The sequence below is a fragment of the Gnatocerus cornutus genome, chromosome 1, assembly GCF_029298725.1.
Source record: "Gnatocerus cornutus isolate USDA-ARS CGAHR chromosome 1, icGnaCorn1.1, whole genome shotgun sequence".
Lineage (NCBI taxonomy): Eukaryota > Metazoa > Arthropoda > Insecta > Coleoptera > Tenebrionidae > Gnatocerus > Gnatocerus cornutus.
The window spans coordinates 37,653,545-37,678,768 of NC_142233.1; the positions used below are offsets into that span (position 1 = coordinate 37,653,545).

General features: G+C 31.6%; 2 protein-coding genes across 5 annotated transcripts in view; both read right to left on the reverse strand.

Annotated features, from left to right (window-relative positions):
• The window catches only part of Ppn (proteoglycan-like sulfated glycoprotein papilin), a 105,618-nt gene extending 104,542 nt beyond the window's left edge, over positions 1–1,076 (reverse strand). For all 4 annotated transcript variants that reach the window (XM_088049472.1, XM_088049473.1, XM_088049477.1 and 1 more), the window contains exon 1: positions 894–1,076. In XM_088049472.1, coding sequence (XP_087905598.1) covers positions 894–922 — 29 coding nt within the window. In that variant the 5' untranslated portion in view covers positions 923–1,076. The remainder of the gene's footprint in view (positions 1–893) is intronic.
• Positions 1,077–4,316: 3,240 nt separating this feature from the next.
• LOC148182282 (uncharacterized) lies at positions 4,317–23,565 on the reverse strand. The gene is made up of 14 exons (XM_088048962.1): positions 23,053–23,565; positions 22,864–23,007; positions 22,718–22,780; positions 22,599–22,664; positions 22,226–22,549; positions 20,279–20,377; positions 20,112–20,222; positions 19,931–20,050; positions 19,534–19,878; positions 17,230–17,394; positions 13,331–13,393; positions 11,700–11,870; positions 11,580–11,642; positions 4,317–4,531 (listed from the first exon to the last, which is right to left on the reverse strand). The coding sequence occupies exons 1-14, from the start codon at positions 23,342–23,344 to the stop codon at positions 4,395–4,397; spliced, it is 2,163 nt and encodes a 720-aa protein (XP_087905088.1). The 5' UTR covers positions 23,345–23,565; the 3' UTR covers positions 4,317–4,394.
• Positions 23,566–25,224: the final 1,659 nt, after the last annotated feature.

Consider the following 25,224-nt stretch of genomic DNA (forward strand, 5'->3'; position numbering starts at 1 on the left):
ACTGTAATAACAAGCCAAATCTAATTAAATTTTACAAGTATTTCAAATAAAGTTAATCAAGTAGATAAACAGACAAACTGCCACAATAGTTTAGAGAAAAATTAATGGTTTTCAGATTATTAAAAATCCGTTTATTTTAACCTTCCGCATGAACGTAAAATTAAACATGTTTTCTAAAAATAACTCATCCGGCAATAAAATTACCGTCTCTGCACTCTGTACGTAATTATTCTTAGTTTCATTACAGATACCAAATTTAAATTTTTTCAAGAATTCATTATCGATAAAATTGGAACAAGTAGGTGTTCTATTTAAATTAACCGATATGATATAAAACAGGAGCATTTGCTCGATCCGCACAGCTTCAAAGTTCACAATCCAACAAAAATAAATTTAATCTTAATTAAAATACACCGAGAAAATATATAAATGGTGAAGACCTTCATATCATGCAACAAGATAATATAATAAATGCAATATTAAACAAACGGAACATACTTTTCGACAGAATTATTTTCCAGATACAAGAATCAGTGAGCTAATAATAAAGAGAACAGATTCCATCTACTTATAAAATGTATTATAAATCCATTATTGCTTGAATTGATTTGATGAATTTTAGCACTAAAAATTTGTACCTACCTAATTATTTCTTATTTCTATCGTATTTTTTAATAGGATAAATAAATACGTGCATGTCTTCGTAATCAAAATCTGATCACACCAATAAACTTAATTTAGATATCCTTGGATATAAAACGGGTGATTGAATTGTGACCGATATTAAGTACCAATAACTTCAACGCTTGAAATATAAGCTATTAAAAAGCGATAAAGCTGTCACAACTAGCAAATTAATCAGATGAAAAAAAATCTAAAAAATTAGTACTTACATAAAGTGCCGCCTCCGATGAAACTGCATCCTTAAAAAATCGCCTTAGTGCTCCTTAGCTTGATCTTGCACTTGAAACACACACAAAGTGGCGCGAGATGATCGCCGAGAAAACCGAGACGCGACTCGAGGTACCGCTTTCGCAGTACAACACGATGGAATGGACCGTCTAGTACTGGAACCTCTATTTATACCCTCTGTTCATAGCAACTACAAGGAGCCCTTCAGACTCGGCATCTTCCAATTTCTTCGCCTTCATTCTCACGCCGACCAAAAGGGCAACTCTTATCTGCACACATCATCACTCGACTTCAAGCGACAAACTTTGACAAGCTTCGGCTTTTAGTACCGTGCTTGTGGAGTGTTTTCACAACAAAAAGGCTTAAAAGATTATGAAACGTAAATAAAGGACGGAAGAATAAGTGAGAAGTGGACGAATAAATATAGAGACGATGAGCGGAATGTGCAGCGAGATTTGATTTGGACATCGGGAGAATTCTAGAAGAGTGGACGGGAGATTTCTTCAAGAAGGAAATAAGGGCAATCATGTTTTTCGTTCTGTCGGAATTTAACTGCCTTGCCTGAAATTTCTTGTTTTGCGATTGGTGGAGAAAAAAACAATGCTTTGATTCACATTACTCTGACAGATTTTCATTATTAAATGATTAACTTTCAATTACTTTATTGAACCAAAGGATTTTTTGTATTTATTCTTTACTTCATAGTTTATATGTAGGTTCTTCAACAATATAATTATTGCACTGTTTACTATCGACGACAACGAAATTTGTACGGCAAAATTGTCTAGCGTAATTTTCACTTCAAATCATAGGCGCACTTCTAATTGTCATTTATGACAATGAGTAGTTAGTTAAAATCGCCTAAACATTGAACTGCAGTCGAAAAATCAAGAGCTATTGCAAAGTTTGATGAAAATCGGTCGCTAAGAGCACGAGTTAGTAAATTAGTAGTTGTATAAATAAAATAAAATGTTTAGAGAAAAATTAAAAAGAACGCCACTGGTCAAAGTCTGATTTACATTATGGAAATTCAGAGAAAAATCCATAGCAACGAAAAAGTGGTTCACATTTCGGTGTCGCCAAAAGTACAAGCAATGTCATCTGACCAAATAAATATCGAAAACATTACAATTTTCTGTAGACAGATTTTGCATAAGCCAATTTTTAAAATTTGCATAATTTAAATTCTTACGCATAACGATTTAATTGCACAAACTGGTGGGTGCAAGTCGATTTGTGTGTAAAAGCACCTTTATAGAGTTTTTGATGTACAAAAAGAATGATTTTAGTTTGAAGTCTCGTCTACAATAGTAATTAAATTTAAAAATAGCTATTTGTGTACCAAGACCAAAAAGTGATTCTTTTTTGGCCGAGCCTTTTTTTAAAGAAGGCGAGGGCAAAATGGCACTTTTTGGCCGTGATACACACAAGATTTTTTAGCCGACATCATTAAATTTACATGTTAATTAATTTTTATATATGATTTATTGATTTCATCAATTATAACAACTGTATAATTGTAAATATTTATGAATCCTTCAAAAAAGTTCATATTTTCTTTATTTACATTTGCAGTTTCGGCATGTGTAGCTTCACAATTTGCATGAACTAGCTTTGCTAGACATGTTCATTTTCAATAATTCAACACGTCTTTGTTGCACTTTACAGCAGTTTGTCGATTTGATTTTACCCAAAAAATTAAAAAAATGGGGATAATGTCGGTATCTTGATATAATAAGCAAAACTATGGATATATGGCGCCACCATAGACCGGCCAAAAATGATTGCGGCCAGACTTCCTTTTAGGCCGCTTTTGAGGCCTAAAAATTCCATTTTTAGTTTAAGTCGCCTAAAATAGCTATTTGTGTATCAAGACCAAAAAGTGGTTCTTTTTTGGCCGTGTTACACACAAGATTTTTTAGGCGACATCATTCAATTTACAAGTTAATTAATTTTTATTTATGATTTATTGATTTAATCAATTATAACAACTGAATAATTGTAAATATTTATGAATCTTTCAAAAAAGTTCATATTTTCTTTATTTACATTTGCAGTTTCAGCACGTGTAGCTTCACAATTTGTATGAATTAGGTTTGATGTGCTTTTTGCTAGACATGTTCATCTTCAATAATTCAACACGTCTTTGTTGCACTTTACAGCAGTTTGTCGATTTGATTTGACCCAAATAATTATCAAATTGAGGGTAATATCGGCATCTTGATGTAATGTGCAAAACTATGGATAGATGGCGCCACCATAGATCGGCCGAAAATATTTGCGGCCAGAAAAGACTCACTTTTAGGCCGCTTTTAAGGCCTAAAAATTTTATTTTCAGTTTAAGTCTCCTAAAAATATATTTTTATATTCTTTTTTTTTTAATTTTTGCTTTTTCAGAAATTTAAGATTTGCCGATTTTATTCAAAGTGTACATTGTACAAGGTGTTTATAAATGTTTCTAGCATCAAGCGTGGTTTTGGAATTCCTGTCGTACACTATTTTGCCGCTTTGTTTACATAGTGAATATAACTATCTTGAAAATTATTTATAATGTTACTTACTTCAATGACGTTTTGGTTACAGTTTTGTGCCCAAGTTTTCAATTTTCAGGTTTTAAACCGCAACTGGAATAGTTTATTTCTCAAAACTTACTTTGCTTCATGTTTGAGGTTAACTGCAAATGTCAGTTGACAAATCGAAACTCACATTTGTAATGAGCGGCAAATTTCTTTGACATTTCATAGCCACCCTTGAAGCTAGAAACATTTATAAACACCTTGTATAACGCAATTTAGGGTAGGTTTTTTCTGTCATTCTAAGAATAAATAATCTGAACCGTATTATGATTATGTATTTAGAAACTTCGATTAGAATATAGATTTTTCAAAAGAAACATGAAAGTCATTTCTCATTTGACACTTAACATTGCTTAGAATTGCATGACCACAAGTGTACCTGCTGTTAATTTGTTGTTAGAAATCTCCAAAACGCATGAATAAAGTAACTCGACAAAGCTTACAATTTTTTAATTGAGAATCTGAACTAATACAGCAATTGCAAAATTAAATCAAGAATAGATGGGGCAGAATATTAACGGAAGTGGTTAAGAGGAAGCGTTTATCAAAGTTGCTTCCCACTCCTACGTTACCTCGTGTATAATTAATCTTTTGATTTCCCTATTATATGAATACTTTACATTCTTTTTATTTAGCACACGAGCTAATTCGAAACGTACTATACCGGATATATAGTGGTAGGTTTTTATCACTGTATCATTCATAGATGCGTTGACTTTACCAATTATAAATAGAATAAATTATCAGTATCGCATGGTCCGGTTCCTCACAAAATTATATTTATACCTAACATAACGAAATTTTATCGAAGATCTTAAGTTGAGAGTAGCAAATTAAAAAACATTTATTAAAATGGTTATAAAAAGATATAAAATTAAAATAAAATTCTTAAGATAGATAGATGCATTACAATAGGCCAATATCCAATTGTGACATCCACTCGTTAAATGAATACAATTTTCTTTTAGTTCCACTTGATAGAGTTGTGTCTTCACTAAAAGTTTCTGGAGATCGAGTAAAACTGGTGTCATTATTGGGCTTTGCTAGAAAAGAAATTCAAATTTAATTGCAGATATTACAAAATTAAACATTCAAGTTAAAACTATTATAAACAGGGTGCCTCAAACATGATTGATCAACTCGTCAGTAGTCTTGTATATAAACTGCAGAGCGAATTATTTTGCCATTTACTGATACAGTTGGATTCACATAACTTTACGACCCTTACAAAATTGAAATGCAATAAGTAATCTGTTATTCATATGCAACTTGTTTGTGTAGTTTGGACAGTTTGGATTAAAATAACCTCAATAAACCAGGTCCGTCAAGTTTGAGCATCATACATCGCAAAAAAAATTCAAACGTATGCCATAATTTTGTGCTAATTCTGTGCCAATTTGTGCTGCGATTTTTAAATTCTGTGCTCTTTTCGTTTTCGAGTTATTCAAGAAACAAAAATGATGCTCAAACTTGACGCCTAACATCATATGTCATCAAAATGAATCAAACTAGTCTTAGAATTTTGTGCTGCAATTTTTAAATTCTGTGCTCTTTTCGTTTTCGAGTTATTTCAAAAAACGTAAAAAAATAGCAGGCAACCCAAAATACAGATTTTAACGAATTTTCTTTGAAGAAGCGTCAAGTTTGAGCATCATGAATCACGAAAGAGCTTAAGTAATATACCATAATTTTGTGCTAATTCTGTGTCGATTGATAGTGCAATTTCTCAATTCTGTGCTCTTTCCGTTTTTGAGATATTTTAAAAAAATGTACAAAAATTGTAGGCAACCCAAAATACAGATTTTAACGAATTTTCTTTGAAGAAGCGTCAAGTTTGAGCATCATGCATCTTGAAAGAGCTTAAGTAATATACCATAATTTTGTGCTAATTCTGTGCCGATTGATAGTGCAATTTCTAAATTCTGTGCTTTTTTCGTTTTTGAGATATTCTAATAAACAAATTTGAACAATCGTCAAGTTTGAGCATCATACATCGCAAAAGAGCTTAGGTGATATGCCATAATTTTGTGCTAATTCTGTGCTGATTGATGGTGCAATTCCTAAATTCTGTGCTCTTTCCGTTTTTGAGATATTTTAAAAAAATGTACAAAAAAATTGTAGGCAACCAAAATACAGATTATAACGAATTTTCTTTGAAGAAGCGTCAAGTTTGAGTGAAGAACAAAAACTGTTGAACGAAATAGACAACTGGAAAGGAAAATGCGACAACAGGATCACGGAAACACCTAAAAGAACAAAAATCAAAAAGATTAGAAAAAGATCAAACAATGGACACTCCTATAAAAATATATTGTTGAGAAACGGTGGATTAGCAAAATCAAAAACAAAAAAAGTCAACTTTAGCACAGTGTCTTTAGCGAATACTTGCGCTGCTGATAGCATTTTACAAATACTGGCTGGCTGTCTGTGTGACAGCAAAAATTTAAATTTAAATTTTGCTTCTAACAATCTTTTTGTACTTGCTAATTTATTAGCTCGAAATGACAACATGACTAAAATTTATAATGCCCGTGCCGAAATTCTCTACGGAATTTTCCCTAACGAATAGAACATACTTGGAATCAGTTTTATTAATTGCGAAACTACTATTTTTTCTGCTATTACGAGATGTAACATTTGTAGTATGGAAGAATCATATACGTGTTCTTGCGGTACTGATAACAATTCGAAATTTCCGACAATCCCGACCAACGTAAATACGTTAAATGAACAAGGCATTTCAGCATTAAATGACTCTATTTTAATCTATTTAAATCAAATTAAAAAGTTTTGTAAAAATTGTGGAAAAAATCTACAATAAATAGAATTTTTAATGATATCGTTTTCATTGAAACTACAAAATATGTAAACAATCGTGAATTTCCACAACGAATAACACTAGCTGAAATACCAAAAATTTTGAATTTAGATTCCGTTCCTAGGTATTTAAGGGGCGTTGTCGAATATCAAGGCGCAGGTGTACCGAATTCGTTGGGACACTTCATTTCTCATTGTCGAAGATTTGACAATTCTTGGGAAACCTACAATGATCTAAAAGAAAAAGTTGATAAAATTTCACAATTGTCTACCATGGATGTGTATGTTGTGGTTTACTCAAAATTATTTTGTTTAAATCAAATAAAGGTTCGAGATACTGATGTGTCTACAAATTAATGGCTGTCGTAAAAATCTTTTTTTTCTAATTAGAAATTCATTTGTTCATAGCAACCGTGATCGTGAATCGTTTATAGACATATTTTATAATGTTTGTGTTTTTATGAATGCATATTAATATTTTTGTATTTCTCAACAATAAAATCTGTAAAGTACAAGTTATTTTTTATTAAAATGTTTTCCGTCTTTATATCTAGAACAGGTATTTACCAACTACTTCAATTATTTGAAATATCAGAGGAGTATGCATTGTCTCCAACTTGACGCAACTGAAATATCTCAAAAACGAAAAGAGCACAAAATTCAGAAATTGCACCCTCAATCAGCACAGAATTAGCATAAAATTATAGCATATTATTTAAGTTGTTTCGTGATGCATGATACTCAAACTTGACGCTTCTTCAAAGAAAATTCGTTAAAATCTGTATTTTGGGTTGCCTGCTATTTTTTTACGTTTTTTGAAATAACTCGAAAACGAAAAGAGCACAGAATTTAAAAATTGCAGCACAAATTAGCACAGAATTAGCACAAAATTATAAGACTAGTTTGATTCATTTTGATGACATATGATGCTAGGCGTCAAGTTTGAGCATCATTTTTGTTTCTTGAATAACTCGAAAACGAAAAGAGCACAGAATTTAAAAATCGCAGCACAAATTGGCATAGAATTAGCACAAAATTATGGCATACGTTTGAATTTTTTTGCGATGTATGATGCTCAAACTTGACGGTCCTCAATAAACCTCGACCTGGACGATTTTAGCTAAAAAATTGCGACAGATCGACTATAATAAAACACCTAACCAATCATTTCATCAATACATGTTTTAATACAAAAACTCAGTGCGGCTCATTGCTATCAGTCCACTCTCCTGTGTAAATTTCCGAAAATTCTTAGGTGTAAATCAGGCTTTCAATTCTTTAGGGAGAAAACTAGGGGAAAATTGAATGTAGCGATTTTTGAGGTTAACACGTTGTCAAAGTTGAGTGCATTAATCAATATTTAATTAACCATTTGCTGCAAAAGAAAGGTTTCAATAGAGGTTTAACAAGTTCCGGCAATCTTGCGCAAGACAATTAGCTTCTACGCATGCCACAGTTAGATCAAGTCAAACGCTATTGCTGCCAACTATTAAGAAAAAAATCGCTAGGGGCTGTTGCCAACTTAACTTTTTAATGAGTGGACTGATAGTAATGAGCTCTGGTATACTTGAAAATATGACAAAAATTAATGTCAAATTATTGACATTAATGTCAGAGATGTCCAAAATTCTATTATAAACAAACGCGATTAAAATTTTCAAAGTACTCTTGGAATGTGTATATTGGATTGCAGTAATGGTTCTTCAGAGTTACAAAGACTGAGGTACAGTGTAACAGTGAAAAACACATTTTTGTTTGTTTATTTAGGAGTACTTTTTATTAATCAAATTTCAATAATCAAATTACCAATACAGGGGAGTGTCCGGAAATTGGCGCACCACCTTGAAAGGGGGTAATTGGGTGGTCCCCCTGAGTACCAAAAAAATGTTTAAAAAAATTCTACACTCTGTTTTCCGGACACCTGTATTATATTGTCTTTGATTTCAGATTTTCTCTTGCATTTCCTTCTACAAGTTGTAAATACAAAAGACCAATAATATGTAATTTCAAACAATTTTGCAATTTGAATTATTTTTGTAATATCCTGCAATCAATATTGTTTGTAATCGAGTCTGCTTTGCAAATTAATTTGTGGGTATGTCTTTGATAGATACGTACTGACAGCTGTCAAAGGTTCTCAACTGCAATGCAAAAAGTGGGTAAATAGAGAATCTAAATTAAAAGTGTTCTTTCATTCTGTGTCTAACAGCTTCCAGAATTCCTTTTGATTCTCTCTTCAGTTTGATTTACCTATTTTCACAGTCTTGGTTGAATTAAAGTTAAATTAAATTGTCGATAGACATATGGATTCATTCATGAATGACTCGATTACAAACAATAATAATCATGATATATATTTTTGTACAGGGTGTTTTTAAAATGCATGTACAAAACAGTTCTGCGCTATTCTAGGAGGAGCATGAAGAATGAAAAACCAATTTTTAAATAAAAAACTGACAAGGTAAAATTAACCCCAATTCACATACTCTCTACACCATTGGCAAAAACTACACCTGGAATGACTGTTTCCTATGCAACCAACAACTCGATTTTGTTAATTTTTAAATCAGTGCCGCACAAGCAAATTTATTGAAATTTTTGTATAATTTTGTCTCGAAAACAAAAAGACTACGGCTCGTTTTGTACACCGGGAACTCGTGCACCAAATTGGCCATTATAAAACACGTTCTTTAATATACTATAAATGTCTTTTTTTTTTCTACTTTGCGTTGACAATACTTTCATTGTGAAACGCAAACGCGTTTCACAATAAAAACAATTGTTTTTATTATAGCACGCAAAACAGTAATTTTTTTTGGTTATGTTGGCTATGTTTTTATGCCTACACTTAAACGTTGAATCAAAACCTCAATGATGATCATCATCATGATCATGAAAATGTGAATTTAGGAATAATGAATCAGAAGAAAAGCAAAGGTTGTAATACCTAATTTTGCAAAATTAAACAGAAAACGTCAGTAATTATTTTGTGCGCCTCCGTCATTTTTCATAGCATTTGTGATACTCATTTGCGGCAAGAAAATCACCTTTTGAATGTCTAGGCAGTCAAAAGTGACATTTCGAATAGTTGGTTTTATTTTGCAGGTTGGCATCGCTGCATAAATGTCAATTGTGTCAATTTGTGTGCCGATTTGGAGGCCAATGACCTTCGAAAATAATAAAGGTAGACTAATTAAGCAAAGATACCACAAAAATTTGCTGAAACACATTTGAATTTAAATTAATCTGCAATCATTTGATTTGAATGGGGCGCTACCAACCTATTTTCCAGCTGATGAAATTCCCCTAAATGAGGGAATGGCGTTTCAAATTCATACCAAAAGTCAAAATAAATAACTATTAATAATTGTCGGCGCACAAAATTTCGTGTTTGACACGGCTAGAAAATGTTTTGGAAATGCTCGGATTTCAATACTTTCCTCGCAGTTCCAAAAGACCATTTTCTAGCCTAGTGGAACAAATAACTATGAATTGAAATTTTGTTAGACAAATGTCATTACCTCTTTTGTCACCAACCTAACTTGTCAAAAATCCCTAATCGAAAATAATTTCTTTCAAATGCAATTTTTAAATTTATTTACAATGCAAAGTAGAAAAAATAGTATATTACACTCATTTCATAAGACGACTTGTAGCACTCATTCTATTTGACCACTCGTGCTACAATACTCGCCTTATGAAATACGTGTAATAATGTACTATTACTTTGTCCTGCCCTGATACATAATATAAAATTTGGCTTTCGATATTCGTTTTAATTTCTTGGGAACTGAAACTAAAATTTGGAACTCAAATAGTACAAGGTGTTTATAAAGGTTTCTAGCATCAAGGGTGGCTCTGGAATTCTTGCCGTGCACTGCTTTGCCGCTTTGTTTTCATAGTGAATGTAACTATCTTGAAAATTATTTATAATGTTACTTACATCAGCGACGTTTCAGTTACAACTTTGTGTCCAAATTTTTGATTTTCAGCTTTCACATCACAACTAGAACAGTTTTCTTCTCAAAACTTACTTTGCGTTATGATTGAGGTTAACTACAAATGTCAGTTGAAAAATCTAAACCCACATTTATAATGAGCGGCAAATTTCTTTGACATTTCATAGCCACTCTTGATACTAGAAGCATTTATAAACACCTTGTATATTAAAGAACGTACGTATAATGGCCAATTTGTTGCACGAGTTCCCGGTGTACAAAACGAGCCGTAGGCGAGTTTTGTATGGGACGAATGCACCAATGCCATTATAAAACACGTTCTTGACCTGCCATTCGTTGGTTTCCGTTGTCAAAACTTGACAAATTGATTTTTGATCAAATCTTTGATCATTGATCATTGATCATCATCATCTTCTTTAATCTCTTTGATTAAATTCTTCAAGGCGTACACTTGGATTCCTCTTCATTGGAAACAGAAAATTTGTAAAGTTATCCATGAAATGTGTATTTTGTGTTGCATTTGTTTGTGGTCAGGTTTGTCACCTTATGTGAATAACCCTGTCTATAATTATTTATATCGTTGACTTTAATGAGTTCCTTAAAGCAACGGAAACAATTTAAAATCAATGCTATAATGTAACTCTTAAAGCACCAAATCTGATAAAAAATTGATTATTGAGTCGTTTTTCAATCTCGACCAGTAGAAAATTTTGAAATTAAAAAATTATAAATCAAAATTGGGGTTTTACACCATGCGACAATTAAATGGCATTGACGTCTAAGATTTTTTGTCCGCGACTGTAGAAGAAATTATCGAAACTATTATTAAACATTTCTTAAAATCTAGACATGATGCAAACTTTTTGAAAGTATTTTCAAAAACTACATCAAAAAATGTATGTGCTGATAATTGTAATGTAATTTAGTGCAAATTACTTAAAAATGCAACCCACAATGTTTTGGTTTTATTACAGCCTTAGATGGCTTAAAATCCTCGCCATTCAGCTCGGATTTCAACCTGTTATTTTCGATTGTAAGAAATGCCATAACATTTCTAGGTATGTTAATAGCTAAATAATTTTATTCATCCTATTTTATTAAACACTGTAGTGAGTTTTTAATGAACTACTAGAAAAATTGCACCACGTCGTTCATTAACAACGAGTTCAGTACAGAATTTATGTATGTATTAATAAAACTTAGTATGTAATAAATTAATATCATTAAGCCAAGACTCCTTTTGCCATATTTTTACGAATTTCTCTGCTGAAGCTATGAAATTGAGATCTAAAAATTAAAGTAGGTACATATATACCTTTTTTCAGAAGTCCTCCACCCAAACTGACCGTTCCTCTTTTTTTAAAATCCGCATTAGACGCTGCAAATAAAAAAGTTTAATACAAGAAACGTTCCTAAGACTACATGTAATTATTACTTGCGCCCCCAAAAGTTTTACGTCTTTCCTTGGGAGACTGCTTCTTTCGATTCTTTGGACTTACAGATGCCCTAGTGGATGGTTTATCAGCCTTTGTTTTCTTTTCATTAGATTTCGGAGTTCGCTTATTTACAGGTGGTTTATCTTTTCCTCTCAATGGTGTCTTTTTAACTGAAAAAGATACAGTGCACTTACATTGTCTCTTGAATTATAGCGCGTTCACAATGTGGGCAGCCGTAAACTTGCCACAAATTACATTTCACTCTTGTTGCTCTCAATTCATGCAATTTTTGAAAATGTGATATTAATGGCTGATTTTGTGGTTTGTGGTCGTCTGGTCTCAAGGACTAATATTCCCACTCTTACAAAACGCACCTGTTTTCTTGATCGTTAGAAAATATACTATAGTCGGAATTTTGTAACTTTGGTTTAACTCCGCCCACATGAACAAATGACGATTTAAATTTGTCGAATCAAGGAATAGCTAGCCTCCTTTAGCCAACATAACCAAAAATTTGACAACTCTAGTGTCACACTTGTCAAGAAAATTCGCAGTTTCGCGGGAATTCAATTAATCGTGAAACCTTTGTCGATTTTGATCGTGTTTTGTCTTCTAATGTGTGGACACTTCTATCCCGGCTTTTGACAAATATCAACGAACTATCAAAATGTTGCAGAGTAAATCAGACTTCTAGCTAAAATTCAATTGGCCTAAAAGGTAGGCAGAGTTAAACCCCAGGTTCCTACATTAAGCAGGTTTGCTCGTTACTAAGGCTGAAACTAAATCGTCTTTTTTTTTAAATTAAATTTAAATTATAAAAACTGTCATGCAACCCAACATGCAAATCTTAGTGATTGGGCCATTGTTAAAATATTTGTTCCCATCAGATTATCATGAGAAATTGAAACTTATACTCTTTTTCAAAATGATCCATCCAACTTTGACACTAGACACTGTTGCCGGTGGTATTTTAGTGGTAAGTTGCGATGTTAGTGGATTTATCATTTTGAAAAAAAGTATATAGTCCGTTTGAATAAATTTGGCCGCTACCTCTCTCGCAGTACTCTATGGCCAGAATTGTCACTTCGACAGATTCGAGTGGTTCTCCTGTATTATACATTGGTAATTTTCGAATTTTAGGATAATAGTTTTTCCTCAGCTCCAAAAAATCATAGTTATTTCTATCGCAAAAACAATAAACCAATAAATTTTCGACGAGTACATTTCACCACGGTCAGCCCAGTTTACCTACTCTTTTTTTGCCATTTGAATATGTCAGACTGACAGTTTTGGTCCATAGCGTACTGTGTTAAAGCTAGCGGCCAAATTTATCCAAATGGACTTTAGGCATGTTTATACGGTTCTGAATTTACTTTTGAAAAAAATTGTTCATCAAACAAAACATTTTTTATTTTTGACTTATAAAAAAATATATTTGTAAACAATAACCAAAATTTGAGTTTGAAATTATAGTGCTGCCAAATATGCCAACAAACAAAAAAAAACAATTTTTCATAAAACTAAGTCTGTATGTTATTTAGAAATAACTTCTTGAGGTTTTGCTGGTCCAGTTTTCGCCTTCATGCACAACCTTTATAACTCCTTAATGAAGATCTCTTAGCTGACATACCTCTTTTCTGAGATTGCCCAGGAGAAGTCGCTCTTCGTTTTGTTGGAATTACAATTGTAGCGTCTGTATAATAAAAAACAAAAATTAATGTATCATTTTAAATCAAAATTTCTTACTCATTTCAATCATTTTTTTACATATACAGTGTCCCAGAATTCATGACTCAGAGAACAAGAGGAGGTGCGGACAGCAATACAGATGGTAAATTTCAAAACAAACATTGCTTAAGTTTAATAGTATTCGAAAAAGGATAAAAATTAACAACCAATCCCGAAAGCTTATTCTAGAGGTGGAGTAAAAGGCCATCCCATTTTCCTAGGCAACGAGAGCATTATGTTCACTTGACCAATGGATGATGGTATGTGTCCATAGTTACCGATTTTCAAATTCTGTTCAGCTCTGGGATTGGCTACCGTTTTTCGTCTTAACTCGAATATTTTTTGAGCAAAAATTTTTGTTTTGAAATTTTGGTTTAGAATTGTTGCCTCCATAAGGTCGTTTTTTTCTCTGGGTCACGAGTTCTGGGACACCTTGTATAGTCCAGGCAAATAAGTAGGAATCTCGAAATAATTCGCATAAGGTTGGTGGATGATCATTTTATTGTTCCAAACAAAATGTCAAAAGTCCACATCCATAGGTGTGCTGCTAAAAAATAGTTGCGCCATAGTAAATGTCAAAGAAAACAAATCTTTGCAAATATCTCATCAGTGGTGATTCCAATGGCAAAAATACTTATTATAAAAATTGTACCTTATCAAATTTGCCACAAAAAAGTTTTCGTAATATTTTTTGTAGGAGTTACTAAAAAAAAATTATTAATTAATTATTAAAAATTTCAAGAATTTTATTCTTTAACGCACGACATTCAAAGTATAGAACTTTTTTCATGTCGAAGTAGCATTTAGTGAACTTATTCGACGAAATTTTCCAGCAATTACTGAAAATAATCTTTAGCAAATAACATTTCATGGTGCATACGTTCTTGAGAAACATCCTCTAGTTTCTGAGAGTCCTTAAAAAAAAACAGGATGGATTTTATCTTTATTTCCCCAAAATAGTCTTTAATTTTAAAGTTACAAAGTTATAGATGTCATTTGTGACACAAAATGTTGACAGATGGGTGTAAACGTAGTTCCCAATTTTGACGTAATGAAATTGGAAACTAACTTGATAAAACTGCATTTTTTTCTCAAATTTTGAAGAGAATTTGCATTGAATCTAAAATAACAACTGAGATAGTCTTAACACATTTATATTGGAAAAAAATTAAATTAAGGGTTGATATCACAAACCCTCACAATTCCCTAAAAATTACATTTTAAGGCGTCGGGACGCCAAAACTATCAGTGATAAAAAACAAATTTTTACGTCAGCTTCAAGAGCTTTGTCAACTGTGAGCGAGTGCAAATTTTCAAAATTTTATCTTTCAAATTAAAGATGATTTTGGGGGTGGACACAAGTGTTGCCGGACCCTGTATAATTTAAACTCGCAAAGGAAAGTGAATTATATAGATAAGTTTTTTGTGGACAAGGTCTGTGTCACGTTGTTTGGTACGGAAATGTCACTTAAAGTCACAAATTTTTTGGAAAATACTTGAGAATATTTGGAAAACCGAAGAGGAAAAAGCTGTTTGTTTTATCGAGATTCACCACCAGTTTTATTTAATGTACTTATTTCTGTTAAACCATGTATAAAAAATGTAAAATGTAAAAATAAAAAATTCAAATTCCAAATAAAAAATTGAAGAAGATTAATTTCATACGATGTTAAAATATTTGGTGGATTAGACTTATTCAATGTATCCTGTTATAAAAAAAAACGATCTTTAGTACTCTATTTTGAAGATGCTGTATAAGTTCAGCCAAGTTGGTCTGAGCTACCATAAAATCATAAAAATTAGACGACAACCGCAACCTGACAATTTAGCCCGCAAATTTTTATACTTTATACAGGGTGATTTTTTAAAAACGGCAGGCGTTGTAGAATTTTTGTTTATAAACCGATTTAAAACATTTAAAAAACAAATTAAATGGTTTTTAATTTACTATAAACTGATGATTTTAGAATTTTTCTAAATATCTTAGTTTCTTTTGGGCAATATTCAACTTTCTTATTTTAAATTGACACCCATATTTTTTTTTCATAATTTGGAAGATATTAATTTTCTTGATTCAGAAATGTGTAGTTTGTTCTACTTTTACAAAAAATATTTAAAAAGAATTATTACAAAATTTTGGCAACAAAAGTTAATCAAATCTAGATGCGTGCTGTCAAATAACACAATACCGTTATTATTGTAATATCAAAAAGAAGCAAATAACAGAAAGGATTGGCAATCTTTTTTGAAATTGTTGATAACAAAAGACAATAATAATTACAAATCAGGAAAAACATTTACCTAATTTAATTAAAATACTGTTGAAATGCCATTCCGTTTTTTTCATTGCACAATTGACACCATCCACTTAAATTTTATTGCCTATTTTTTTCAATTTTGATAATTTTTTTTTAAAATATTTTTTGTACAAGTAGAACATATTACACATTTCTGAATCAAGAAAATTAATATCTTCCAAATTATGCAAAAAAAAATATATGTGCCAATTTAAAATAAGAAAGTTGAATATCGCCCAAAAAAAACCTAAAACATTTAGAAAAATTCTAAAATCATTGGTTTATAGTAAATTAAAAACCATTTAATTTGTTTTTTGAATTTTTGAAATCAGTTCATAAATAAAAATTCTACAACGCCTGCCGTTTTTTAAAAATCACCCTGTATAAAAAGAGACAATTTCTTGTAAATTTTAAAAAATCACAATACCTCAAAAATGGTACGAAAAATATTACAAGATTATTTTGTGGCAAATTTGATAAGGAACAATTTTCATAACAAGTATTTTTGCTATTGGAATCACCAGTTACAAGATATTTGCAAAGTTTTGTTTTCTTTGACATTTACCATGGCGTTACTTTTTTAGCAACACACCTATTGTTGGGGACTTTTGACAATTTGCTTAGAACAATAAAATGAAGGCCCACACAAAAAATCAGCCTTATGCAAATTATTTCGAGATTCGTGCTTATTTGCCTGGACTATACAGGTGTCCCAGAATTCGTGACCCAGAGAAAACAGGCACATGTAGCCGTACGAAACCAAAATTTGAAAACGAAAAATGTTTAGGGCAAAAGATAATCGAATGAAGACAAAAATACAGTAGCCAATCACGATCGCTGAACCGACGATGGCCAGAGGTGTTGCGAGGGGATTCTTATAATTGCTAGGATACCCAAAATAAAGAGTTCTGTTCTCTATTTGTCAGGCTGATATTACGGTCCTGTTGCCTAGGAAATTGAAATAGACTTTTATTTCCCCGCCATTCTACCTATGCAAAAGCTTTCGGGATTGGCCGTCAATTTCTTGTCCTTCTTCGAATACTGAATAAATCTGGTTTTTGAATTCGCAGCCTGTATTGATTTCGGCACCTTTCCTTGCTCTCTGGGTCATGAGTTCTGGGACACTCTGTATATTTTTTAGTAGGCGATTTCAAACCACCCAAATTTGTAGATTATGGTTTTGAACCAACTTCATTTGATTAAAAATTATACTCCATCATAAAAAACTAACGAGCAATTACGTTAATAAAAGCGATTATTAATCACGAGTTTTTCCGATCAATGGTAAACTCATTAAAATAAATCAAATATGCCTAAACTATCGGTTATATCACATATGATCTAAAAACGCATTGTACAACCAATCTTCATGCGATTGAAACGATTGAACGACTAAAATTCTTCTATAAAGTTAGACAATATGTTTGATTGGCTACATTAAAACAGTTTATTCATAGCATGTCGTAACTAAATAAATGAAAAATTACGTAAAAGTATTACTCACCGCTTCTAGATCGCTTATTGGGAGTTTTTTCAACTGCCTGATTATGTGACCTTGTATTCAAAGACATATTAAACGATCCACTTGGTTCTTCATCATTTTTAACGACTCTTGGTGTTTTCTTAAAAGTTAACGCTCTTTTTTTTGGTGTTTGTTGATTTTTCTCCACTAAAAATAAGAAAAATTAGATAAAAATATAGCTTAATACACATAAACCATATACAGAGTGAGTCAAGCTTGCGTAGTCCTTCTGGGACAATACTATGAATTATCTCAAAAATTGCCTATTTTAACCATGTAGAGGTTAAGACAAAAATGATGAGAAGATTAAACTGAATTCATTACACTAAAAATTTACAGAGGGTTCCAAAGTTTTGGCCATTTGTAAATCCCGAAAATTAAAATCGTCTATTTCTTACATTTAAGCATAAAATTAATTTCTAGTCAAATCAAGAGAAAAAGCATAGTTTAGTTATTGAACGTGTCAAGTTTTACCTTAATATCTCAAAAGGCAATAGTGCTGTCAATTTTTAAATCAGACACCTGCAACTTCAAGAATTTTCGCAAAAAAAATCATGACTTGACAAACAGCAATTCCATATGTCACGGGTGTGACAAAATGACATTTTTTTAATTTATTTACGACTAAGAGCTTTTTCAAGCAGAAGTACACTGTTATCAGGTAGGTTAAAGTGCTGCAAATTATCTAAATAAGATTTGTTAAGTTACGATTGCAGATCATAGAGCAGCAAATTAATTTGTGGTGTCACGGGTGTGACGCGTACAAATTAAATTTATTGTTTTTAATAACATTTTTCTATATTTCTGCGAATCACAAAAGTCAGATTCCTTCTCCTTTAGTACACAAATATATGAACTATAGGCACACATTTTAAGCCTCTTTGCAATTAGAATAACCAATTCAATGCACTGTATTTTTTAGAAAACTGTAACGGGCGTGACAAAGCAAAACTTGTTAAATAAGCGTTGCAAAAAAACGAAAATAATGTAGCAGAAAGACTAATTTTATTAATGCTTGTAACATTTTGAACAAAGTAAGTCATATTTTACACAGGCGAAGGCGCCCATAGCCCCCAGTTTCGGTTTCACAAATTGGTCGAGTGTACTTATATCCGCTAGACATACATCCACCCTAAACTAACTTGTTTATTTGGACAAAAGATGAGATATTGTTGGATATTTGGTATTGATTGCTTGAATATTTTTACTTAGTTGATTCAGATATTTTGACTTTGAATTCACCAGTATTCAAAATATTTATATTATAAATTGATTTTTTGCTTTCAAGAAGAAATCCTTAGCAGAATTGTTGATTACCTTTCTGTGAACGATACGTTTATTTGTGCCTCCCATACCATCCAGAGTTTCTTTAACATGTGAGCATTTTAATAGGAGTTGTTAAAACCAACTGTGTGTACATGTTTAAGCCTTAAATCATCAAATTTGGAAAGTCCGATCTAACAATTGTCACACCCGTTACATTTATTTTCAGTATTTCACTGATATATCTTTTAACTTTAATTAGTGCAAAAACTGCATTATCAATTTGTTACTTTGTATACAAATTATCAATTTTTAACTCCACAGATTTCAACCAGTTTTGCCAACTTTTGTTAAAATATTGTCACGGGTGTGACAAATTTTCTTAACAACGTTTTAATTCAAAAACAAATTATGAAATTACTTTTTTATGTATTCAGTATCTGATGAGTTAAGTAAATAGTTCAAACTGATTTGTCCACTAATTTTAAATTCTTGGAATTTATATTTTGAGTGAAAAAAAAAAGTGAAGTTAAGCGAAAAATTTAATTAAAATAGATGAACGAAAGTGTAGTTAAAAGAAGGTGGTTATTTAAAATATCAAGAAGCATCAAGTATCAAGAAGCAAACAATTCAACCATCCATGGTTTTGGTTAATTTAAGATTTATATATTCTATTTTTAACAAAATTATGTTTCTGCAAGATGTTTTAGTTTATAATGTGTCAGGTTCAGTTCGTGTGGAACTGCTGCAAAGCCACGACCAAAAATATAAAAGTTGATAATTTTGAATAGCTTATTAAATATCTCATCAAAATCCTCCACTAAAAGTGGTAGGTTGCATTTAAAGAAAAAAAGTTGAATGCGGCCCTGCGAAAATGGTGCACTTCTGACAATTGAAATTAATTTCAAGATATGCATTTTATTCAAACACATTAATTAATCTCTTCAAAAATATAAAATATTATTTATAAAAGTGTCACAAAAGAACTACGCAAGCTTGACTCATTCTGTATAAAATGCTTACCTGACTTGCTAGTTGTCTTATTCAATTTTTTGTTTGCAGGGGAACTAGACGAAGACTTTCCTGCAATTTCAGTCTTCTTGGAAAGAACAGTCTTTTTCGACACATTTATCTTCGCTTGTGAGGCGTTTCTACCAGGTGACTTGTTAATTTTTGAATCTTTTTTTGCCGCTGGTAATTTTGTCTTGTAGATCGGTAGTTTGGTCTTTGCATCTCGTACATTTTTGGTAGCTGCCTTACTTGTTTTCGGATCGTTTTCAGAACGCGTTGACTTTGTTTTATAAGTTGGCAATTTACTCTTGGCTTCTGATACCTTTTGGATTATTTTTGGTTTTGTCATTTTCTTCACTGGAAACATAGAGATTACTTTGACATATCTTGTCAATTATTCAGATAATACCAGACTTATTACTCTGGGCAATGGAACTTGATGGCTTGTTGGTGCTGGTCTCTTTAATAATAGACGACTCTTTCACCTTGGCACCAGACGATTTACTTCGATTTACCGGTGTTTTTGTAGCTGAAAAATTATTTTCAATACAACTTTTATATTTAATTTATATCAAATATGCTTCTTATACCTGACTTTTTTGTTTTGGAAACTGTGTCGCCTGAGGTAAGTTTACCTTGCAGTTGCAATCCCAGCCTTAAAGCTACAGCACTTACTTGGTCACAATAACAAACTTGTCTTTCTGAAATTTTTACAAAATTGAAGATTCTTAAATGAGCTACAAGTTTTATTGTTTACCTCGTTTAAATGCCTCTAAGCGTGACGAACGTCTTGTGGTATTTAATTTAGGTGACGATTTAGACTTTTTTTGGGGCTGCTTCTTACCAGATGTTTGAGCTAAAAAATATTTACACATATGACGTAAAAAACCACAGCAGTCTCAGATCATAAAAATAATGTTATACAGTTGTTATTTTCCTTTTGACTTGATTGATGCTTGAAACAAATTATGATACAGGGTGATTTTTTAAAAACGGCAGGCGTTGTAGAATTTTTATTTATGAACCAATTTCAAAAATTTAAAAAACAAATTAAATGGTTTTTAATTTACTATAAACTGATGATTTTAAAATTTTTCTAAATGTCTTAGTATCTTTTGGGCGATACTCAACTTTCTTATTTTAAATTGGTAGCCATATTTTTTTTTCCATAATTTTTAAGATATTAATTTTCTTGATTCAGAAATGTGTAATATGTTCTACTTCTACAAAAAATATTAAAAAAAATATATCAAAAATGAAAAAAATTACGCAATAAAGGTTAATAAAATCTAGGTGCGTGGTGTCAAATAACACAATACCGTTATTGTAATGTCAAAAAGCAGTAAATAACAGAAAGAACAAGTTTTCTTTCAACAAGATGGGGCTACACCTTACAATGCACAATGCATTTCTCGTAGGTGACAATTGTGCAATGAAAAAAACGAAATGGCATTTCAACAGTATTTTAATTAAATTAGGCAGATGTTTTTTCTCATTTGTAATTATTATTGTCTTTTGTTATTAATAATTTCAAAAAAGATTGCCAATACTTTCTGTTATTTGCTGCTTTTTGACAATACAATACAATGACAATACAATAACGGCATTCTTTTAATTTGACACCATGCACCTAGATTTTATTAACTTTTATTGCTTATTTTTTTCAATTTTGATAATTTTTTTAAAAATATTTTTTTGTTAAAAGTAGAACATATTACACATTTCTGAATCAAGAAAATTAATATCTTCCAAATTATGAAAAAAACATATATGGGTGCCAATTTAAAATAAGAAAGTTGAGTATTGCCCAAAAGACACTAAGACATTTAATTTGCTTTTTAAATTTTTGAAATCGGTTCATAAATAAAAATTCTACAACGCCTGCCGTTTTTAAAAAATCACCCTGTATCTTAAACAAAGCTCACAATCTTTGTTATTTGTGAACGGATCTTAAGAAAACTAATACGAAGATTATTGAATATGTGAATCTTAATGAGACATTAAATTATTTCAACGTTAAAAAGCAATTTTAACCACTATTTTAATGGATAAATTTATTTAAAATGATTTCTATCACGTTAAGTATAAAAAATTACATCCATCAACAAAAAAGGGCTGGATTCTTGTTTCTAATCCATTCTGTACCATCGCGTCCAAAAAATCAAAGGCAGTAAACTTTTAATTGCTTAACTTTGGTGTTTTTTTTAGTAAACTATAAGAATTTATTTGTAAAAATGACAGATATAAAATCTTGCCATAATGGGATACAAAAAGCAGTTACAGCAACTTATTTTAGACGTGAACATGGCTATGATGAATTCATAAAAACGCAAATGTTGAGAGAAAAAAGCAGTATTCTTGCCTCAAAAAAAAAAATTTGTATTAAATTCAAATCTGACACAAGTCTGGCAGTGACATGTCGTGAAGACAAGTTTAACCTGCAATAAAAGTGTGTACATGAACATTTAAAACTAAAATTTTATGTTCTGGAAGTGTTTGGAGAAACATGTCTTTGATTTTTTTATTGCGATGGTAAGTATATTATCATAAAACGAGTTTTTATGTTATTTTTCCTAATTTGCATATTAAATACAATTTTTTAAAATTCCTACGATGCTATGGTAATGAATGAACTTCTTATATTAAGTATTAAAAACTACGTTTTCGTTCTCATCTAGATTTATAAACATTCAGCGCAAATTACCTTTTCCCCCAGATTTTTTTTCTGGTGATTTTGAGCTACGATGTTGAAACTCCAGAAATTTCTTTCGCTCTACGCTGCGAGGGGAATTTGTAATTTTGAGAGGAACTGATTTACGTCTTTGAGTTTTCGCATTGGTAGCTTGCATATCGACTGTCGTAAAGTCAATGTCAGTGTTTGGTGTATTGAATACTGCTGAATTTACTATCCCTGATTGTTCTGTTGTTGAAGGGCCAGCGAGACTTTCATTTTTACGTTTCCATGATAGCACTTTTTTGTTAATCTTGTCTCGGGTCCTTGGACTTAGATTAACCCCTCGATTGTATTCTAAAAAATACAAATGTATTTTAAAATTCGTAAGATTAACTATAGATACTTTTTTTGGTTCGTGGAGACTTTGGGGAAACAGATAAACGTCTAGAAGTTGAGGGCACATCATTACCTGCAAAATAAATTTAAGTCAATTATTAAAAGTACCTAGTTTTTATATAATACTTTGGTAAAATTTTTCTTGAAGTGTTTCATTTGTTTTTGATTTCTTCTTCAAGTTGTTCTTCTCTAAAATAAAATTTACAGTATTACAACAAACCTAAATATTCCAATAATTTCTTTGCATATTAAATGGAAGAAAGTATACATACTTTTTGCACGTTTAGAATTAGATTTAGTAAAATAAAGGATTCCATCAACTTCTTTCACTTTATCAACTCCATACAGCTTGTGGTGCTTAATAAGAGCAATTTTGATCAAGAGTACATAACTTTTTAATGTATTAATATGCTCATCTAAAAGAATCATTTAGAATAAATCTAACAAAATATTGTCTGTACCTTCATTAAATGAATCTAAATACTTTTGAGTTTTAGCTAGCATTCCCACAATGAACTGATACAATTCTTGAGAACTTAATGTAGCATCAGCAAGTAGTTCGGGGTCAAGATGTATTGATGAATCTGAACGATCAGCTTGATCACTTTCAGTTTCCTGGAATAGTGCTCGACTTGGCGACTTATTAGGCTGAGGTGAAAAAGATTCTGACAACGTGTCAGAATCATGGTTGTAAACAATACAATTTCTATAACGCGAAACAGCACCAATTTCAGTATCAGAAGAGTCGGTCATTTTGACAAACGTAACCTCAAATGATGTTGTCGGTTACGTTAAACGCTACAAATAGCATAAACCGGTTATGTTGAAATGTAACCCCCTGCAAATTACAATCGGTGCTTGAAAACTTAATCACTTTAACTGTCTTTTGAAAATGTAATCACAATTCATAAATAAACACAGCGCAAAAATATGACAACGACCAACCACTGCCCATCAAAAATCGCACGCGCTGCTGCTACCACAGAATTGGGAAAATTGGCGAAGGGTGCGACATCTATCGTCGTTTGTCTAAAACGCCGAAACGGTGAACAACAAAAACGGCCTGTCTTTGAAAAGTGTTTTTGAACCGTTCTCGTTGTTGAATTTGGCAAATTAACAGTTTAAAATACTTCTACTTTGTGTCTAGACTTTTTCCCTGCTTAGGACTAAAGTGATTTGTCGTTTTGTTTAATATTTAAATGGTCAAATGTCTCATATTATTCAAGAGTAAATTGGCAAGAAATGTTAACATAATTCAACGAATCAGGCTCACTGACAATGTTAAATGTTAGAAGAAGCCTTCTAGTAACAATTTGTATCATGAGATACTGAAAATTGGCAGAAACGCACGCACTAAAACTATAAAATTGAAAAAAGCCAAATACAGCTACGTTGATGTTGGTTTATAAGTTTTACTTGCAAAAAAATTGTTGGAAAACATTCAATTGCCACCGGTGCATCATTTCCCTGACTATTATATAAATATGTAACTTTCTTTTAAAACCAGAGCCGAATTACAGAATGAAATCGCCAAGAAATATTGATCTGAACCGCCAATAAGTCCACAGCAGCCTTCTATTAAATGTTAAATGTCCGAAGAATGCTTGTTTATTTAAGCCAATTATCTGCATCGTATGGCATTTTAAATAAAGAAAAATGCAAATTTTTGTTGCTTGTTAGATACTGTTGTTCACCGTTAAAGCCGCCATTTTCCAGTTTAGTTGCGCCATCTGTTGACACCCGAATAGCCCCCGCATCAAGAATGTTTCCGAGAAAACGCATTTTTTTGCCGAGGAGGGCGCCACTGCTCGGGCGCTTTTGACAGTGTTGACAAATTGAATTTTGGCAAAGATCTTTTAGTATAATAGAAGATTTTCTTTCTATTGATGTAGTGGAGCAAGATCATAATTATTGTTCCAAATACATGTTATCTGCATACAAAGAAAACGTGATCGAATATATTGCTGGATTTGTGGTAAAACAAATTGAGCCAAAGATCACGTGCACATTTTGTAAAAGTTTGTTGCGTTGCAATAAGGGTGGGACAAAATCGCTATTAATTGCAATAAAGCAATGGGGAAAACTCGTACCAAGTGAAAATGTGATTAATATTTGCAAGACATTGGAGGTAATAATTCGCGAAAACCGGACAAAAACTGTAAATAAAACAAATATTAATCTTTTTTTGACTTCGTTGTTGTTACGAAAATCGGTATCATTTTTTAACACCCCAGAGATGAGCCAACACATCTTGGAGCAGGACGTCCTAGATAACCATAAAATTCAGCTAATAAAATGCGTCTGCTACATGTTCATTAAAATCAGGCTTCACCATGAAACAAAATTAATTAATTGTAATAAAAACCCGACTCTGCGAAGTCGGTTGACGAAAACTGTTTTGTTTAGAAATTAATAACTAGTAAATAAAATAAAAATGTTTAATGATTGTTTGTTTGAATACTTACCTAACAATAAATTAATTTAAAAAAAATAAATATGCTATGTGCTATGTAACAAAATATTTATTTCGGGAAAAACATATTTCAATTTTTTTAAACTGTTTTTTGACTTATTACATATAAGTTTTAATCTCTTATTTTAAAGGTTTCTCTTCCTTTAAATTCACGCGCCAA